Below are 20060 nucleotides of genomic sequence, written 5' to 3' on the forward strand. Positions count from 1 at the left end.
ATTCGAGCCCAATAAACAGGAATGTTTATAACATAGACAGGAACGCTCAGCAGTGTACAAAACTTCCTTTTTAAAAGTTATGTGAAGGTATATAAGTATAATTTGAACCAGAACGCCTACACAGCTTCAATTAAGACGGGAAAATTGAACTTGCCTTTATGCTGAGTACACGTAATGGACATAACTCATAACATGTGAGAATTTTCCACAGAGCACAAAGGCAATACAAGGCAATATACAGCCATAAGCGTGAAGCAAAACGAATTTACGAATGCAGCTACCGGTAAAAACCTCTCAGCAACACCGGGTTAACTGAAGCATAAAACAGACAGTATAAGAACACCACAGCACACCGGATACCTCGAACTAGCATCTCGTACAATCTACACTTTTAGATGTTCACCAAGGGAGTCCACGTGTCTCAGACATTCCACTTTGCTTGCAGTTTCTGCAGGTTGTAATGTCACGGCCGTCTTCCACTAGATTCGACCGTCGTGTTTCTCGGGCGTGTAAACTGACTGACTGCCAGTGCAGTTTTCGCTCAAAGTGCTATACAATTCCGGCAGTTGCATGCAGCGTCCCATACAACCGCCAGCTGCTGCTGCTGGATGGCCAACCTCCTGTTGCCTGTCGGTAACGACTGACAAGGTAAACACCCGGCATTCGGATTTTTGTTGTTCTTCATATTCATGTTGCATGAAGTTCGGAGCTCAAATATCCGTCATCTTAAGCAATTCGATGCGACTCTCAAGAAATTTCGATAAAATCGACTTTGAAGTTTCCCAAAGAATGTTAACTTCCTGAAATTGAAACGTGTTTGTAATTATTTGTAAGAAACGTAGGTTCAAAAATGGTTCAAATGGCTCCGAGCAATATGGAACTTAACTTCTGAGGTCATCAGTCCCCTAGAACTTAGAACTACTTAAACCTAACTAACCTAAGGACATCACACACACCCATGCCCAAGGCAGGATTCGAATCTGCGACCGTAGTGGTCGCGCGGTTTCAGACTGAAGAGCCTAGAACCGCTCGGTCACACCGGCCGGTCAGAAACGTAGGGAAATGTGCGTTCCGTCTCAGTGTAACACGCCCGGGAGTACAAATGGGGGGGGGGGGGGGGGGTATTTCTTATACTGGCTTCTCGTTTCTGCTTTTCTTGACTGTGTGTCCTGTCCACAACCCGTACCTGATAATCCCGCGGCGGTGGTACTGTTCTGCTCCACACTGCTGCTGGCTTGCCTGAAATAATCTATCGAAATATGGAAGCAGGTTTAGGGGAGCCACTCAATGTTAAAACACGACACTGTTCTACGTCTGGTATGAACAACTATATTCTGAGACGATAAAAGAAAATCGCAGGTTTCACTGTTTACATTCTAATTCACAAGTGTTATCCTAATTAATGGATGATTAACAGTCCACAATATCACTCAGACGAGCGTACGCGTAACCGTCGCGGCGCGGCTGATTGTTGATGATGCGGAACGCGATGACCGAACGCACGTTCTCACGCTCGCTACAAGACACTGGCGCTTATGTCTTAAATGCTCTCTTTTGTGGTAAATAGTATCACTGATTCACATTAGTTCCTCTAGGAGAACGAACACGGCGCGGATTGATGCTGTGCGACACGCAACGAGAGGGTACACAAATACGTTATCGGCGGCACTGCTCATTTTTTAATTACTTCTTGACGCACTTTCCTCTGAATCATTTCCATATTTCATCACTTTACTGTAACAGCACTTGTGGCAACACTTCACACATGCAGAACTACCCGAAACACAACAGTTCCGTGTCCCGTGCTCGACTCTACAGACGCGGCTGCCCGCAAAGATACTCCACAACTAAGCCAGCGATATGACAGTACGCTTATATCTGATATTAACATAATTCTGATTGAGAACCAGAAGAGTCTTCCCACGAATTACACAGAAATCAATTCTGACGATCTGACTGCGAGTTTTAAAGTGTCTTCTAACGCCTCCTAACAGCTTTTCTACAATGCTCCTGCACGCAACGGACAACTTACCTTGTCTTGCCGCTGCGACTGCGTAATCAGCAACATATTTCAAAAAGCAATACTGCGATCCATGCAGAGTGCAATGCATGGACTAACTGCAACAATTACTGCCATACTTTTGTACATAGTTGGTCAACCAACTTTAAACGATGTAAAGAAAAATGAAAGAAACCAATAAAAACTTTTAATTTACTGTACTCATAAAATTGATGATTTAAATGCTGACAAACTTTACACAGTCGTTTAAATATTCCACAATGTCTACTCAATAAACATGTTTGTAGCCACAACGAAGACACGAATATTACTCTGAGTGTATGCATACATAAATCTGACAAAATCCCTCCAGTACGTAAACAACCAACAACTATGTGCATCAAAAACTTCCGACTCCCGCGGCTGTTCGCGATGATAATATCTCAGAGGTTGTGTATGCACACAGCAGAATCATAGACGTCCAACTTTCAAAGTTAAGGCGATTTTTCCCGTCAGACCGCGTGGCTCACTTGGTAACCTTGGGGCATGATAATCAGGACACCAATTGGTCCCTGGTTGGAATCTTGCTATGGTCTTTTTTTTTTTTGTTACACTTCAGTTTGAATACCCATATCGTTTAAATACAAAATTCATCAAATACATGCTAATCAACACATATATAATGACCATTTTTATGAAAAATGAGCGTCTTTTTTGTCTCTTCACTTGCGTACCCAAAATTTCAGTTTTCATAGATAATTTTTAATTATCTATAGTTTATAAAAGATTGTTTAAGTTTAAAAATGTTACAAATTTATTTGCAATAATTTACAAAATATCGATAGCTAATAATTTATATTTGCAATTAAAACTGGAATTCTGAGCGCGACATGTGATTAGGAACAACGAGATGTGCATTTTTTATAAAAAAAGATGATTGTATATAGCCTATGTGTTACTTAGCACATATTTGATGTATTTTATATGTAAACGTTTCGATTTGAACGAATAAATAAATCAATAAAACTAAAAAAAGAAGCCAATTACCATTACCCATCGCTACAGAGTGAGCCACGTGGTCCGTCGTGAAAATCGCCTTAGCCTCAGTCAATTAACATTCCTTCATTATAACGAGAATTTTTGAGAGTTGCATAGACAGGCTTGGTCTGACCGAAATTTGTGTTCTGAACTTCAGGTACCATGAATATTAAAAATTACAAATGGTTCTAAGATACAATGTTGTGATTTTGTTGATAAAATGAATGCTATCCATTAAAGGGTGCAATTTACCTTAGAACACAGTGAGGGAGGATGGCTACCTTACTTAGATTTAAATTGTCCTTACGGGATACAAGGATTGAGGTTGACATTTTTAGAAAGGCTAAGGTGACGGATACTGTTATACACCCCAGTTCTAATCACTCCCTTGCGTACAAGATAGCAGCTTTTAGATCAATGGTTCAAATGGCTCTGAGCACTATGGGACTCAACTGCTGTGGTCATAAGTCCCCTAGAACTTAGAACTACTTAAACCTAAATAACCTAAGGACATCACACACATCCATGCCCGAGGCAGGATTCGAACCTGCGGACGCAGCGGTCGTGCGGTTCCAGACTGTAGCGCCTTTAACCGCTCGGCCAATCCGGCGGGCTTTAGATCAATGTTGTATCGCCTCCACAGTGTACCTTTGACTTACGAGGCACATGATCGAGAACATCAGTGTAGTCTGCACATCGCACCTGTCAATGGATACGTTTCCAGTGATACAATGAATATTAATTATGGTACACTCCGCAAAAAAGAATCCGCTAATAATAGGCACCGGTCTAATGGTAATGAAATCACTCTACGGAGGGTGGAAGAAGGGGAAGACGAGTTCACTGGTTGACGTAGGGTACCAGACTTTGACACCATTTCATAGAAAGTAGGCAAAGAGTGAAGAACAAAAAGATAAAGCCAGCGATCTTTATCCTACAGAATCTTGGCCAAAGTCTTGTAAATAGAGAGAAGGTAGCCTCTGAAAAATACAACGCTACTGGTGCATATTGCGTCATTTGCGACAACTGTCCTGCCGGGTATGTGCGGCAAATTGGCAGTGGGATTGATTTTAGGTTCCGACAACACCAGAGACTGAGGAATACGAAGTATACTTTAAGTAGCCATGTACGTGATTCTGGCCATTCCATAATAGGTGTAGCTAATAATTCAGAAGTCCCACACAGAGAAGTAAAGGGCCAGACCTTAAACATTCTGGAAGAGATTGAAATTATGCAGTGTCTAAAGCTATAACACGAACACACCCTTATCAGGCAGGTGGAATTAAGACATTACAGTATACTGTCGAATTTTGATTGCCTTTCAAGGATATAATTGTGATAGTTATTCAACTGCCTGGTTATTGATCCTGGGCTTGTTTTATGCTGTTGCAACTGGTCTATTTGGTTTTAATGATTTTTATGCTGTAGTTTTTTATATGGTTATGCTGCGTAATTGCTTCCCCAGTCATTCCCATGATATCTGGATACGCGCGAAAATCTTTGTAACTTGCCCGTCACGTGCACGGTGGCGTTAGTGCGCTCCGCAGTACACACGAGCACACTATCACTGTGGCCCTGCATGTCGAGGCGGCTGGACGGTTCCTGTCCGCCGCTTACTGGTTTGAAGCAAGCGCACATTTAATATGTCAGTTTCCCAACTGGTCAATTTGAAATTATGCCGTGCTGCTTGTTGCGGGTAACAATATTTTATTTTGAGAAGACTCAGTCTCCTTCCTTTGTAAATCCTCGTCGCCACTGTTGTGGAGGCCGAATTTCAACTGTTGTTACGGTAGGCCGAGAAGCAGAGTAGCTTCTGGTGCAGTACACCGCTAAGACAAATTCTCCCTGTCACTATTACGCAGCTTTGCCCCAGGGTGAGGTAACATGATAGGAGAACGATGGTTCTGCCACTCTCCAACAAATTAGTAAAAAAATCGCACAAGTGAGTTAAAAAGGTTTATGTACCTTTGTGACCTGTCGAATAATGAATGCAACAATGCGTGTAAGTAATGTAACACAAAAAAGCTCTCAATGCTAGGTGCAAATAATAGTAGGTAAACTTCACAGTACATAGCAAATGCAATTTACAACACCTGTCTGTTCACTTATAAGAGTTCGCTAGACGACGTTCCTTGTCTAGCAAGGGAACCTCCCCATCGCACCCCCCTCAGATTTAGTTATAAGTTGGCACAGTGGATAGGCCTTGAAAAACTGAACACAGATCGATCGAGAAAACAGGAAGAAGTTGTGTGGAACTATGAAAAAATAAGCAAAATATACAAACTGGGTCGTCCACGTGGAATACAGGCAATATTAAGGGTAGTGTGAGACGCGGAGAGCCGTGGGCCCGTGGTTAGCGTGAACAGCTGCGGAACTAGAGGTCTTTGGTTCAAACCTTCCCTCGACCGAAAATTTTAACTTTTTATTTTCAGTTTATGTGACAAACCCTTATGTTTTCATCACTTTTTTTGGAGTGATTATTACATCCACAAGAAAACCTAAATCGGGCAAAGTAGAAGAATCTTTTTACCCATTCGCCAAGTGTACTAGTTAGGTGGGTCGACAACATATTCCTGTCATGTGACGCACATGCTGTCACCAGTGTCGTATAGAATATATCAGACGTGTTTTCCTGTGGAGGAATCGGTTGACCTATGACCTTGCGAACAAATATTTTCGGTTCCCATTGGAGAGACACGTCCTTTCGTCAACTAATCGCACGGTTTTGCGGTGCTGTCGCAAAACGCAGACACTAAACTTATTACAGTAAACAGAGACGTTAATGAACGAACGGACAGATCATAACTTTGCGAAAATAAAGAAAGCATAATTTTCAGCCGAGGGCAGATTTGAACTAAAGACCTCTCATTCCGCAGCTGTTCACGCTAACCACGGGACCACGGCGCTCCGGCTGACATCGCCCTTAATATTGCCTATCCTAGACATGGACGACCCAGTTTGTATATTTTGCTTATTTTTTCATAGTTCCACACAACTTCTTCCTGTTTTCTCGATTGATCTGTGTTCAGTTTTTCAAGGCCTATCCACTGTGCCAACTTATAACTAAATCTGAGGGGGGTGCGATGGGGATGTTCCCTTGTAAGTCAGCCCTGGACGATGATCCATAACCAAGCGGGCGAGAACTGGTCTTCTGTCTTCCGAGTAGGCCTCTCTCCGTGGTCGTCCGGTCATTGGTTGACTTTACTCGGCCGGCAGTTGGCCGAGGTGAGCTCGACATCTTCATCCTAAGGGCCAACGGCAGCGCTGGTGCCCGCATCTCGTTGTCGTGCGGTAGAGTTCTTGCTTCCCACGCCCGGGTTCCCGGGTTCGATTCCCGGAGGGATCAGGGATTTTCTCTGCCTCGTGATGGCTGGGTGTTGTGTGATGTCCTTAGGTTAGTTAGGTTTAAGTAGTTCTAAGTTCTAGGGGGACTGATGACCATAGATGTTAAGTCCGATAGTGTTCAGAGCCATTTGAACCATTTTGTGGCGCTGGTGGAACTTGCGCAAGTGGCGAATCTCTACGTCAGTGGCACCAGCTCGCATCTTTGCACCTGTGGTGCTTTTGATCTGGCTGTGTCTCGTTCGGATGACACAGTACCCTCCTTCCCCTATCAGTGCTTGAACGCTTTAATGATGTATGTCCACCTGAAGATGTTATTTGAAGCGACGGAACAGATCGTGTTTCTGAGAAAATTCATATATATGTGAAAGAGGTTTATTACAGAAAAATGGATTACTTCAGCTGCGGTTACCCTCGGCATAAAATTACTAGGTCTACAACTGTGCTTCCGCCGTTTCTTTACGAAGTTCGAGACATTATTCTGAATAATTTACAAAAAATTTACAATTCAAAGTATTGTCCATCGTTGGCCACTGCTTTCTCCTAGCTTTAGGGCAGTATACGAATCCCGCAGTGTATAAACTGGGTATCTTTTGAGGGGAACCATGAACCGATCCAATTTTGCACTTGTTCAGATGACCGCTAGTGCTAGTCAGCTAGATCGTGTGCCGTAGATCCAGAAAGGTGGCAGTCAGAGGAAGGAATATCTGGAGAATACGGCGGGTGGGTTAGAACTTCCCATTTCAACGTTTCCAAGTATGTTTTGACGGGATTTTCGACATGGGGTCGTGCACTGTCATGCTGCAAAATCATTTTTTCATGTCTATCGCTGCAGTGTGGCCGTTTGTCTTTCAGTGCTCGGCTCAAACACATCAATTGCTTTCGATAACGATCTCGTGTGATTGTTCCCGTCGGTTGCAATAGCATCGAAAGCTTTCTGTCTTTCACAACCACGCCGGTCTTCAACGTCAGAATGACCATTCTTGAATCGTAGAAACCATTTTCTGTGATGCTCTGTCACTAACAGGCGTCTCATCGTAGGTCTTACCCAGCTTTTTATGAGCCTCAGCCGCAGATTTCTTCATATCAAAGCAGAAAATTAAAACCTTCCGCAGATGACGAGAACTGGGCTCATAAATTGACGTATTCAGTCGGGAATAACTTTATGAAGCAATCAAAAATCGACTGATATTTTGATGGCGTTATGTTCTCAAATGCCTAAGCTTACTGTATGACACTTACGTCGATCGCCTTGCACCACTACTTTCCACTACCGCCGTCTATTGCAAAACGACGGAAGCAAAGTTGTAGAGCTAATATTTGTACAAAAATCCGATTTTCGGATGGTCTCGTAAAAGCGAGGTGATCTGGGGCGGGCAGAGTAATGTCGATGCGGCAGACTGCACGTGTGTCCCAGGTGGGAGGCTAAGCAGGCCGTGGCTTAGCCTAGGGGCAAAGAGGCTGAATCGCGCTGTGGATGACATATCGAGAGCGCGCGCGGCTCAGTGCGTAGTATCATGTTTTAATTGGAGGTTAGGTAAAATTTCTCATCTTCCGTACAATGCACAGAAACAGCAGTCTTGCCTGTAACAATTCCTAATATTACGGCTGGAGACACAAGCATTCTTGCGAACGATAGGGCATAGGAAAGTATAGGTCCTACACCATTTCACATTTGCTGCCTGTAAACCAGTACTGTAAGCTCTAAATATTTCTAAAGAGCTCGATACAGAAGGAGAAACCCTACTCTTGTTCTCTCCTTGACTTCAAACTGCCACCGCCTGTCGTTAGCTTTTCAGTGAAACTGTATAAAGTTCATAAGGTAAAATACACTCACTTGGGTTTACGGTAACACCCTCCTGTACGTAAGGTGAGGCAGCTAAGGTAGGCCACCCCAAATGCCTGCAGAACATTCGGAGGTCTGGTTTACACTAACTTTAATCCGACAATTTGGGGAATTTTCTAACTTATACAAATAATGTTTTATGCTTGCAGCTGCCGAAATATAATACCGACTCCGTTTCTTTTAAAGTAATTCTTCAGTGGCACTGGATAGAATTTTCAAAGAAAACCTGAACGACATTATATTTGTGGAACTTGATCAACTAGTAATAAGTTAGTAGCGGTCGCAAATCACCGTCCCGTCGCCAGGACGTGAGGTTACACGAATAATATCTTTATGCCTGTCATATCAAGTGCTCGAAATGTTGTTTTCCAGCATTGATACGTGCTGTAGAGCGACGCTGGGCACCGGCGCAGAAACGTACCCTCGAAGTGAGCTCGGGGCGATTATACCCCGTGATTCCGTAGGAGCGGCCCCCTCAGTTGACTGGACCCCGTCGACCTGCGCACTTCGAACGTTCCCGTTGCTATCTCTTTAGTGCATAGCATGACATCGTAGTCTTCGGGCACGGTAACTGCTGGGGAAGTTCTTCACAAACAGACACGTGTTATTCTATGTAATGCGATTAAACTTTTGTCCGAAGAAGAAAATGAGGAAGCACAAAATTCATCAAAGATTATGCCTGAGAAGGATGGAGGAACCGTCAGGTATTCCAATCGCTCAATATTGAGAATAAAGAAGGAGGGGGAAAACGTAGCTACAAGTGCTTCCCAAGTCTCCACTACTTCGAAAATATGCGCAACAACGAGAAGAAAAATTTCTTAGGTGATAATGCCCAGTAGGTTATCAGGGAACTGACGTGTAATTCCCACGTGACGCATGTTCTGTACTTGTATTGCCAGTGCCCTAGTGAGTGTTGCTGTCTGCTTTCTTTCTTTCTTTCTTTCTTTCTTTTGAGATTCCTTCTGGGACCACCTGGTCGATCTTGTTTTGCTTTGGCTGATCCTTTGTGTATGCTACTATTAATTTTTTTTGGACACTAGTGTGAAACACCTGCACTTGTGATATTACCCTTACTGACACAAAAAATGGCCCTGTCCTTTTCAATGATCCGACTAAAATAAGTCATTTGAAGAAATGAATATTAATGTTACATGTTTTGTAGATCACTAGAGACACCATACAAGGATGGGAAAATGTATCAGCTGTTACCTTGTTTGGCGTATTATCCTGGAATTCGTCTGAAGCAATTTGGGGAATCACCTACAAACAAATTGGCTCACAAAGGTTTGAATCCCACTCCTCTGTAGGCCAGCTGTAATCTTGAATGAATTTTCACTCTACAGCGGAGTGTGCGCTGATACGAAACTTCCTGTCAGATTAAAACTGTGTACCGAACCGAGACCTTTGCCTTTGGGCAAGTGCTCTACCGTGTCAGCTACCCAAGCACGACTAACGCCCCGTCATCATAGCTTCACTTCTGCCAGTATCTCGCCTCCTACCTTCCAAACTTCACAGAAGCCCTCCTGCCAAACTCGCAGAACTAGCACTCCTGGAAGAAAGGATATTGCGGAGACATGCCGTAGCCACAGCCTGGGGGATGTTTGGTCTGCTGAATGAGCTGATCTAGAGAGTATCCAGAAAACGTGTTCTAAAGCATCCAGAATGAGATTTTCACTCTGCAGCGTAGTATGCGCTGATATGAATTTCCTGGCAGATAAAACTCGAGACCTTTGCCCTTGGCGGGCAAGTGTTCTACCGTCTGAGCTACCCAAACGCGACTCACGCCCCCTGCTCACAGCGTCACTTCTGCCATTACCTCGTCTCCTATCTCCCAAAGTTCCCAAGATCGAGTCTCCGTCTGTCACACAGTTTTAATGTGCCAGAAAGTTTCATATCAGCGCACACTCCGCTGCAGAGTGAAACATCTTCCAGGCTGTGACTAAGCCATGTCTCTGTAATATTCTTTCTTCCAGGAGTGCTAGTTCTGCAAGGTTCGCAGGAGAGTGTCTGTGAAGTTTGGAAGCTGTCCTCTGTCAAAAACTGTGGTTTGGTTTTGTTCTCAGAGGAGCGTGATCATACCGAGGAGTATTAGGTACCAGGAAGCAGCAGAACAGATCGCACACATATGTAATCATCATTTTTGTGAAAAATGCGTATCTTCTTTTTTTCTGTTTACATACATATGTAAAATTCCAGTTTTCATTTCAAACATAAATTCTTAGACAGTTTATAAAAGATTATTAATAAAAATTGCTTAAGCTAAAAAATTACGAATTTATTAACAATCATTTTCAAAATACATATAGTGAAGAATTTATATTTGTAATTAAAACTGCCGACCGGAGTGGCCGAGCGGTTCTACGTGCTACAGTCTGGAACCGCGCGAGCGTTACGATCGCAGGTTCGAATCCTATCTCGGGCATGGATGTGTATTAGGTTTAAGTAGTTCTAAGTTCTAGGGGACTGATGACCTTAGAAATTAAGTCCCATAGTGCTCAGAGCCATTTTGTGGATTAAAACTGGAGTTTTGAGTGCAATATATAATTAGAAACAAGGAGACATGCATTTTAATAAAAATTATGATTCTATATATATGTTAATTAGCATATAACTGACCCGCCACGTTAGCCGAGAGCGCTAATGCGCTGCTTTCTGGACTCGGGTAAGCGCGCTGGCCCCGGATCGAATCCGCCCGACGGATTAACGACAAGGGCCGGTGTGCTGGCCAGCTTGGATGTAGTTTTTAGGCGGTTTTCCACATCCCACTAGGTGAATACCGGGCTGGTCCCCACGTCCCGCCTCAGTTACACGACTCGCAGACATTTGAAACACATTCGCTCTATTTCATGATTTACACTAGACGCAGACAACTGAGGTACATTGATTCCGTCCCAAGGGGTACAGGGTGGCGGCAGGAAGGGCATCCGACCACCCCTTCAAAGGTTGAATGGGTTGGCCAATCCGATTGTACCCATGCCGACCTTGCGATAACTGCGGGACAAAGGCTCAAGCGAAAGAAGCAGAAGATTTAGTACATAATTGATGAATTATATATTTAAACGATATAGGCATTCGAACGAAAAATAAATAAATAAAACTAAAAAAAGGAGACCTTGGCAGGATCCGATGCAGGAATGCGTCGTTTATCTAATTACCATTCTTCAGTGCTACAGTGTGAGCCACGTGATTCGTCGTGAAAATCGCCCTGAAAACGGCCGAATTATGAACGCGCAGAGTCCGAGCAGTTCAGTAGCAGGACATCCGTGGATGTGAATGAGAAGGTATGGAGTATTTATTGCTGGAACATTTCGTACAACAGACAACGCTACAGGTAGTCTCATATTAAGCCAAGAAAGTAAATATGATGCAAAGTGATGTGTATTCTCCCAGATTGGCAGTAGATGACTCTATGGGCCATACAACTCCCTAATTGCGACTGTCTTGCGTCTTGTTTGACTGACGTCTCCTTTCCAAAATGGGAATTACACAGTCCCATTCTTAGCCCACTGCGATATTAGACTGAAAAGAACGAAATTCTACAACAGCCCGCAGGGTTCTCATACGTAGGGAGTCAATGATGTAAAAAGAAAATAATATTCTCTACATATATAAACTGAAGTCGCCCTTTCTCGTGTTTCTCTATATGCAGGCTATCTTCAGGAACTTCTGTAGGAGTTTTGATCCAGTTTTCACTTATAGATACACTGATTCACGAGGAAGCTTTTGTTTATAATCTATACATATTTCGTACAGGTTCTCTCAGTGACGATGAATTAAAGTTTAGTTGTGAAAGCGATGCCATTTCTACCTAGCGACCAGCCGCCATAATGCTAGAGAGAAGTAGTTGCCTGAGCCAGCGCGGAACGTAACCCAGTTTGCATCTGGCGTGCCGGTCTAGCATTAAAATGTTTTGCTAGAAAAAAAAAGATTGTAGGATCGAAAACCACCTGACTCACTTTTTTTCACTCTGCCATTCAACATGTGGAGATTCTTCTTACGAAATGTGGCTCGGATTCCACGTTACCCTGTAACTTCCCTTTACCTGGCTGGGTAACTGGTTTGGGACAAGCAAGTCGCCTAAGTGAGATCAAGGTGACTGTAATCGTTTCATAACAAGTGCTTAGCGAAAACAACATATGAATCTAAAATCTGTAGTTTTTAATTCTTTGTGAATAATCTAAAACGCAGCATGGGATGTAATTTTGCTTCTTTTGTATAAAGGAAGTTTTACAGCATCGCAGCATATGACTCAACGTTCAGCTTTCTGCTTTCCATGGTCAAACACAGATGTGAACACGATCCTCTGCGCCGTGTGTCGAAAAATGTTACTTGTTTGGACACTTTCTAATTATGCAGACGACTGGTAAAAGTATGTCCACTGACGACGCATTTCGAAATATGACGACGAATTCAGGCAGCCTATTTCTGTTTCCCTCACATTAGCAATCACGATTCACACTCTTAATTCACTGCAGATCTTCCGAACAACGAACGGACAATGAGTGACTCATCTTCTAAGTATGCCAATAAATATGAACAATAACGAAAAGATAACTACCTCATCATGTGATATCAAATATTTTTAATTAATTCATTCCCTGCATTCGTTTGAGAACACTTGCTTCGCGAAGAAACATGCGAATCGCAATATGTGGCATTTTATTTTTTATGGTTCAAGTAAAACGTTTCCTGACAAATACTTCAGTAACATTGCTTCGTTTACGTGCAGCATGTTCTTTCAGCAGCGCTGGAGATCACTCAACTTCCAGCTTTATGCTTTCCTTGAATGAAACCTAGCCGCGGACACGATATTTTGCGTGGCGCGGAAAAGAAATCTGCCATAAAGAGTCCACGACAAAGAATTGTGGCAATGAGTCTCAACAGTGCGTACTAAGCTTCAAAACACGAATGCTGTAACAGGTGTTAAACATGCGCCTCATGAGTGATTTTTTCTTTTATTTGTGCCATCTCAACCAGCCTCCGATACATATTGAATCACTCAGAAACACATACACTCATGATTCGCAAACAGTATTTACATTGGTCGTAAATATGTTAGTTGCATCACGATGTGCTCTCATCATTGCCTTCATATGCTACTCCAAATGCTAATTATACACTGAAGGGCCAACGAAACTGGTAAATGGATGCGTACTCAAATACAGAGATATGTAAACAGGCAGAATATGGCTCTGTGGTCGGCAACGCCTACTTCATACAGGTGCCTGGTGCAGTTGTTAGATCGGTTACTGCTGCTACAATGGCAGGTTATCAAGATTACAGCGAGTCTGAACGTGGTGTTATAGTCGGCACAAGAGCGATGGGACACAGCATCTCCGAGGTAGCGGTGAAGTGGGGATTTTCCCGTACGACCATTTCACGAGTGTGCCGTGAATATCACGAATCCGGTGAAACATCAAATCTCCGACATCGCTACGGCCGGAGAAAGATCCTTCGAGGACGAGACCAACGAGACTGAAGAGAATCGTTCAACGTTACAGAAGTGCAACTCTTCCGCAAATTGCTGCAGATTTCAGTGCTGGGCCATCAACAAGTGTCAGCGTGTGAACAATTCAACGAAACATCATCCATATGGGCTTTCGGAGTCGAAGGTCTACTCATGTACCGTTGATGACTGCATGACACAAAGCTTTACGCCTCGCCTGGGCCCGTCAACACCGACATTGGACTATTTATGACTGGAAACATGTTGCCTGGCCGGACGGGTCTCGTTTCAAATTGTGTCGAGCGTATGGACGCGTACGGCTACGGAGACAATCTCATGAATCCATGGACCCTGCATGTCAGCTGGGGACTATTCAAGCTGGTGGGGGCTCTGTAATGGTGTGGGGCGTGTGCACATGGAGTGACATGGGACCCCTGATATGTCTAGATACCACTCTGACAGGTGACACTTACGTAAGCATCCTGTCTTGTCACCTGCATCCATTCATATCCATTGTGCATTCCGACGAACTAGAGCAAATCCAGCAGAACAATGCTTCCAGAATTGCTGCAGAGTGGCTTCAGGAACACTTCTGAGTTTAAACACTTCCTCTAGCTACCAAACTCCCCAGACATGAACATTATTGAGCATATCCGGGATGCCTTTGAGCGTGTTGTTCAGAAGAGATCTCCACCCTCTCGTACTCTTACGGATTTATGAACAGCCCTGCAGGACTCACGGTGCCAATTCCCTCCGACACTACTTCAGACTTTACTTGTGTCCATCCCACGTCGTGTTGCGGCACTTCTGCGTGCTCGCGAGGTCCCTACAGGGTATGAGGCAGGTGTACCAGTTTCTTTAGCTCTTCAGTGTATATGGAACACACAACATTCCTCTCTCCAGTTAACATCCATGCCATGCGCTACTTACATCGTGCAAGTTATATGAATGTGGTGATATTCGCTTCCATGACATTGTTATCTGAATAATTTTCTTCGTGGGCTAATGTAGAGTTGAACCACAACAGAATATTAACATAAACATTTGATTGTTATTACAAACTACTTTAATGAATTCCTTGCCTCCTTCCACCAAAGCGCTACTAACGACTTTTACCAGGTGGAATGTGGATGAGAAGTGCATTTTAAAGGGGTGCATAAAACTTCTGTATGAATGACAACTAGCCAAAAATCGAAGAGCGTGACTTCTAATCTGGTTTTGACTTGTACGCAGTCTTTCATATTTGCACTGGTCTTCCCAATTTTCAGACGAAATGTTTTTAAACTACGTATTAAAAGTATACATCGTGTTTAAATTATATATTAAAAGTATACATCGTGTTTCAGTATTCAGGACTGTGTGTGCACTGCTTGGACATCGTTATCTGGAGGCCGGTTGTGAACCACTAGAACCGCAGCAGGTATACCTGCGCGGAATAGGGCAGTGTGATGCTGACATTTGTTAGTCGAGCAGCGGTCATGTACCAAATAGTTTTATCCTGTGGCTGCGGTTTTACGTACCTTATGGAAAAGAATAACCACAAGAGCAGTTGCTTTTCATTTTTTGTGACAATTATTTTATATCAGCTGGTCTGCCTCATGTATCGTTATATCCAAATGGTGTATAAATTTTAATCTACATTCAGGTATGTGCTACTGTACTAATAGTAATGTATATAGTGTTACTCATGTAAGCCCTCCCTCAAACCTCTCATATTATATCTTCACAGATCCGATGATGGCACCTTTAGTGTGTTGAAACCGGTTATCCAGTAAACAGTAGTTAAGCGATCTTGGCTTTTGAATTATTTTTATTTAGGAAAAGATATTTATCCAGCACCAGTTCAGCAGTTAGTTTCGGAAGCAGCTCTCTTGCATAAGAAAGAACAGGTCCAAGAATCCCGACTTTCTCCTCTTCTTGATACCTTTCGTCCTTGTGGAATGCAAACACAGAAGAGCCACACTCACTTCCACTATCTCTCTTCGCCCTTTTCGCGGCCACAGTATGTCTCATCTAAACACTTCTTGCCCGGCAATGTGTTTCCGCAAACATTTTATGGCCACGGTGGCTGCAATTTGTGTCCGTATTGTCGCTGGACAATACTGAAAGACTGTATTTCGCCCGTCAAGCTTCTATCTCAGGGGTTCACAAACTTTTCCCCTGACTGAACACTTTGAGAATCCGGATACTTTGATAGAACACCTTGTCTATTTTGAAGGGAAATAAAATTTTAAAACATGAGAAAAACTTGTTTTGTTCAGTTATTAATTCGAATTCAAATCAAAACTAATAACTCAGAAATCATGATAAAATTGAAAGCAATCGTGAAAACGTCGAAAAAACTGGCATGTTATTAATAGTTTTTCGCGGACCACTTACTCACTTCCCGCGGAACAGCACTCTTCCGCGAAACATAGTTAGGAAAACCCTGTTCTAGCTAATCTCCACCAAACAGCGAAGAAGTGCCTCAGAAACGACGCTCTCAAATTTCTATGGAAACAAATGTAACTTATTAGCATCAATTAAACCTCGCGTATTTGCAAAGCCTGCAAGTATGTAAAAACAGTAAAAACAAGGTCCCGGGTGCGGCTGTCGAATTCACCTCAGGCACTTTCCGATTTTCTAAGCGAGCGCTGCAGATCAATGAGTGTGCACACTAGTGCAGGAAGAGGCATTAAAGCAGTGCGACAAGTTACCGGCTAGTGACCCGCTTGGCGAGGTTTAATTGAAGCTAATAAGTTACATTTGTTTCCATAGAAATTTGAGAGCGTCGTTTCTGAGGCATTTTTTCGCTTTTTGGTGGAGATTAGCTTAGAGGTATCCGGTCGCTAGGTCTAGCCAACTGCGATCTGCAGCTTTCTATGGGGTACAGTACCGACGCGATGGTCAGTGTCTGAATACCGTGGCTAAGTGGTCAGTAAGGTGACACCACCACCACGCGGGCTCCATGGGCATTGACCGCAAGATACGACTTCGTCAGCCTGTGGCAGAGCGTGCTCCTCTGTGGAGGGTCCATACCCCAGGAAGAGGGTAGTTTTTCTGAGACCATACCCAGTGGCAGTGTGAGTTGGATTAGGAAATCGTACCATAACTCCTGACGATGAATCTACTGTCTTCGCCACTGCACTAAGAGGTTCCATGATTTCATCTCCCTCTATTTTGATGAGAGCTCTTGCTGTTAACTAAGCGGAAATAATTACTTTTCCCCTCAGGTCAGGGTCGGGTGAACCAGCTGGGTGGGGTGTTCATCAACGGGCGGCCGCTGCCCAACCACATCCGGCTGAAAATCGTCGAGATGGCGGCGGCCGGCGTGCGGCCGTGCGTCATCTCCCGCCAGCTGCGCGTGTCGCACGGCTGCGTCTCCAAGATCCTCAACCGCTACCAGGAGACCGGCTCCATACGGCCCGGCGTCATCGGCGGCTCCAAGCCGCGCGTCGCCACGCCGGAGATCGAGGCGCGCATTGAAGAGTACAAGAAGGCGAACCCGGGTATTTTCAGTTGGGAGATCCGCGACCGCCTCATAAAGGTAAGGGCCACCTGTCACTGAGGAATAAGGACGCATGTGACTCTCTATCAGTCAGTTGCTGACATTTACAGCAAAATGCTAATGCCAGAATGTTATATGTGGTTTTGAAACAAGGAACGAAGATTAGGATTTAATGTTCCATCAATTATTAGGTCATTAAAGACGTACCTTGGTTTCGAAAAAAGAGCGAAGAATGTAATGGGAGTGAGATCATTCCAATAGTGACACATTGTCACTTACTTACCACATTCTCTCCATTATTAAAATCGTATTTCTGGATCAGCAATTCTGATTGCGATAAAAGTACTCGTTCAGTTTCGAAGAGATGTTGAATCCTAATAAAGACTGCAGGAGTCTCACTCATATAGCGTAATAAGAGGAGACAGACAGAAAAGTGAGCCAGATCCAGACATCAACGTAATTATTCAGCCTGTACACTGAGAAACCTAGGTGTGGCTTTAAGGCGACTGTTGTGTTAATTCCCCATCACCATCGGAAAAACAGAATACACAAACAGATAAGCTCAGAACGACTCCCAAAGCAGTGTTTGTGTGATTCATTGATAGATGGTGCTCCAGTTTTTCCTCCCCTAGACTGAGGTGGCGAAATGGCGCCAGGGAGAACAAACATACCTAAAACAGGTGCCAACAACTACAGAATAACACCAAGAAGGCTATGTCATCATGTACACTGACAAATTGTTTGGTTACATCCAGTGTAGTCTCAAACACATTGATTGAACAACAAATGAAGACACCTTGCAAATGAGTTAATAAGAACAAATCTGTTATATACATAAAACACAGTGTATGACTGGGATCTTCTCCTATGTCATCATGTACACCGACAAATTGTTTGGTTACATCCAGTGTAGTCTCAAACACATTGATTGAACAACAAATGAAGACACCTTGCAAATGAGTTAATAAGAACAAATCTGTTATATACATAAAGCACTGTGTATGACTGGGATCTTCTCCTAGACCAACATACCGATTTCAACCAAATTTGGCACAGAAACAACTGGCCTCACGTGTATCAGCAAAAAAAATGTGGAGTTTCTAACTTCTTAGAGCCAATATTGCCAGAGATACGGGGGAAAACGTGTTTTTTGCAGCCCCTAACGTCTAGGCAACCTTGAGTGACAGGTATATTGTGTGGAGACATTACTAGCCTGCTAAATCAATCTACTTTGCAGGGCAGCCTACTTCTCAGGGACATGAAACAGTTTTTTGGGCCACAGCATGTATGTAGACTGTTCTGCATGACAGGCATGTTGTAGTGGAGTAGTATCGGGCTGCTTTGTCAATCCACTTTGCTTGGCAGCTTGTATGCCAGGGACACATAAATGAATTTCAAGTACCTTGTGTGTAGCCTGCCCTGCAGGACAGGTGTGTTGTGGGCCTAGTATCGGCCCACTGTATTGAACTATACTGCAGGAAGTGCATGTGCCAATGAGCAGGGCTGGGAACAGGTTGAGATGGATAGACAAAGGGATGGGAAGAGCAAAGGGAAAAGGAAATGGATAGAGAGAGGGGGAGGAGAGGATGAAGAGAAAGAGAGAGTGGGGAGGATGAGATAGAGAGTGTTGGGAGGATGTGGTGTCTAGGCAGTGGGAAGAAGAGATAGATACAGAGAGGGGAAGGAGGTGGTGTGCTCAATATATGTGTCAAACGCACATGCAGGCGAAGCCATGGGGAAAAGGCAAGTGTCCAATAAAGAAGATAATGTAACGAAGAGAAAAAGTGGTAGGGCTCACATTACGATATGTATCATTGCTGGAAACTTTAGCTTAATGTATGGTGCAAAGAAAGACTCACTGGCTCAGGCGTAGATGCTTGAAAAGTATTTCGTTGATGGAAGAGGTTGAGCAGTTATGCTGAAATGAAGAGGGTAGCTCACATACAACAGAAATGGAACCAGCATCAAACCAGCTGTACGATTGTTACATCGACTGCGATTTGTGTGGGTGTAGTAAACAACCAGTAGCTTTTTGCGAATCTCTGATACGATATATTTTCTGTACCGTTAACTAGTTTTGAGCCACTGCGCTCTAATTATCAGATAGAAGGATTACAGGAACGTTATATTCTGGATCTTTGCAGCTAAAAGCTCATACACAGTATTTAGCTGCAATTGGCTTCACACTCATTCACAGTAAGTAAACGCTGAATGTGGGTAAGTTTATTTACTGCGAATGAGTGTGAAACCTAGTGCAGCTAAATATTGTGTGTGTGTGTGTGTGTGTGTGTGTGTGTGTGTGTGTGTGTGTGTGTGTGTGTACCTGTAAAATGCACCTTATCAGAACGAACATGCCATAGATACCATGAGGTGGTATATCATGATGGCTATAGTGTGGAGCTGCACATGGTCCAGAATATAATATTCCTATGTGTCATTGCGAGCCTGCAGTGGGTCGAAATCTACTTGATGGTACTTAAAACAAATTGTATAAGAAATACACAAAAAATTACTTGTTGATCGTTACACCTACATAATTCGTCAATGTCAAGGATGTCCGCCTGCTTAGCTGAGTGGTTACGTGTTTGCCTCCCGTGCAACGGGCCCTGGTTCGATTCCTGGCTGGGTTGGGGATTTTCTCCACTCGTGGACTGGGTGTTGTGTTGTCGTCATCATCATTTCATCCTCAGCACCGGCACGCAAGTCACCCAATGTGGCGTCGACTGAAATAAGACTTGCACTCGGCGGCAGAGCTTCCCCAGATGGGGTCTCCCGGACAATAATGCCATACGCTCATTTCATTTCTGTATGTGGAGATGGTATCTGTTCTTTCGGACATGCTTGCATTAACATCCGACAATGTCTTACGTACATATGCATGCTCTACAAACCACCACACAGT

At 43.6% G+C, this 20060-nt stretch overlaps 1 protein-coding gene across 1 annotated transcript in view; it reads left to right on the plus strand.

Annotated features, from left to right (window-relative positions):
- Window positions 1–16873: 16873 nt before the first annotated feature.
- LOC124594453 (protein gooseberry-neuro-like) overlaps window positions 16874–20060 on the plus strand; it is a gene marked incomplete at its 5' end in the record, with an annotated part of 291184 nt that continues 287997 nt past the window's right edge. The window contains one exon of the mRNA XM_047132829.1: window positions 16874–17197. Coding sequence (XP_046988785.1) covers window positions 16874–17197 — 324 coding nt within the window. The remainder of the gene's footprint in view (window positions 17198–20060) is intronic.

This window comes from Schistocerca americana, chromosome 2 (assembly GCF_021461395.2).
Source record: "Schistocerca americana isolate TAMUIC-IGC-003095 chromosome 2, iqSchAmer2.1, whole genome shotgun sequence".
NCBI lineage: Eukaryota > Metazoa > Arthropoda > Insecta > Orthoptera > Acrididae > Schistocerca > Schistocerca americana.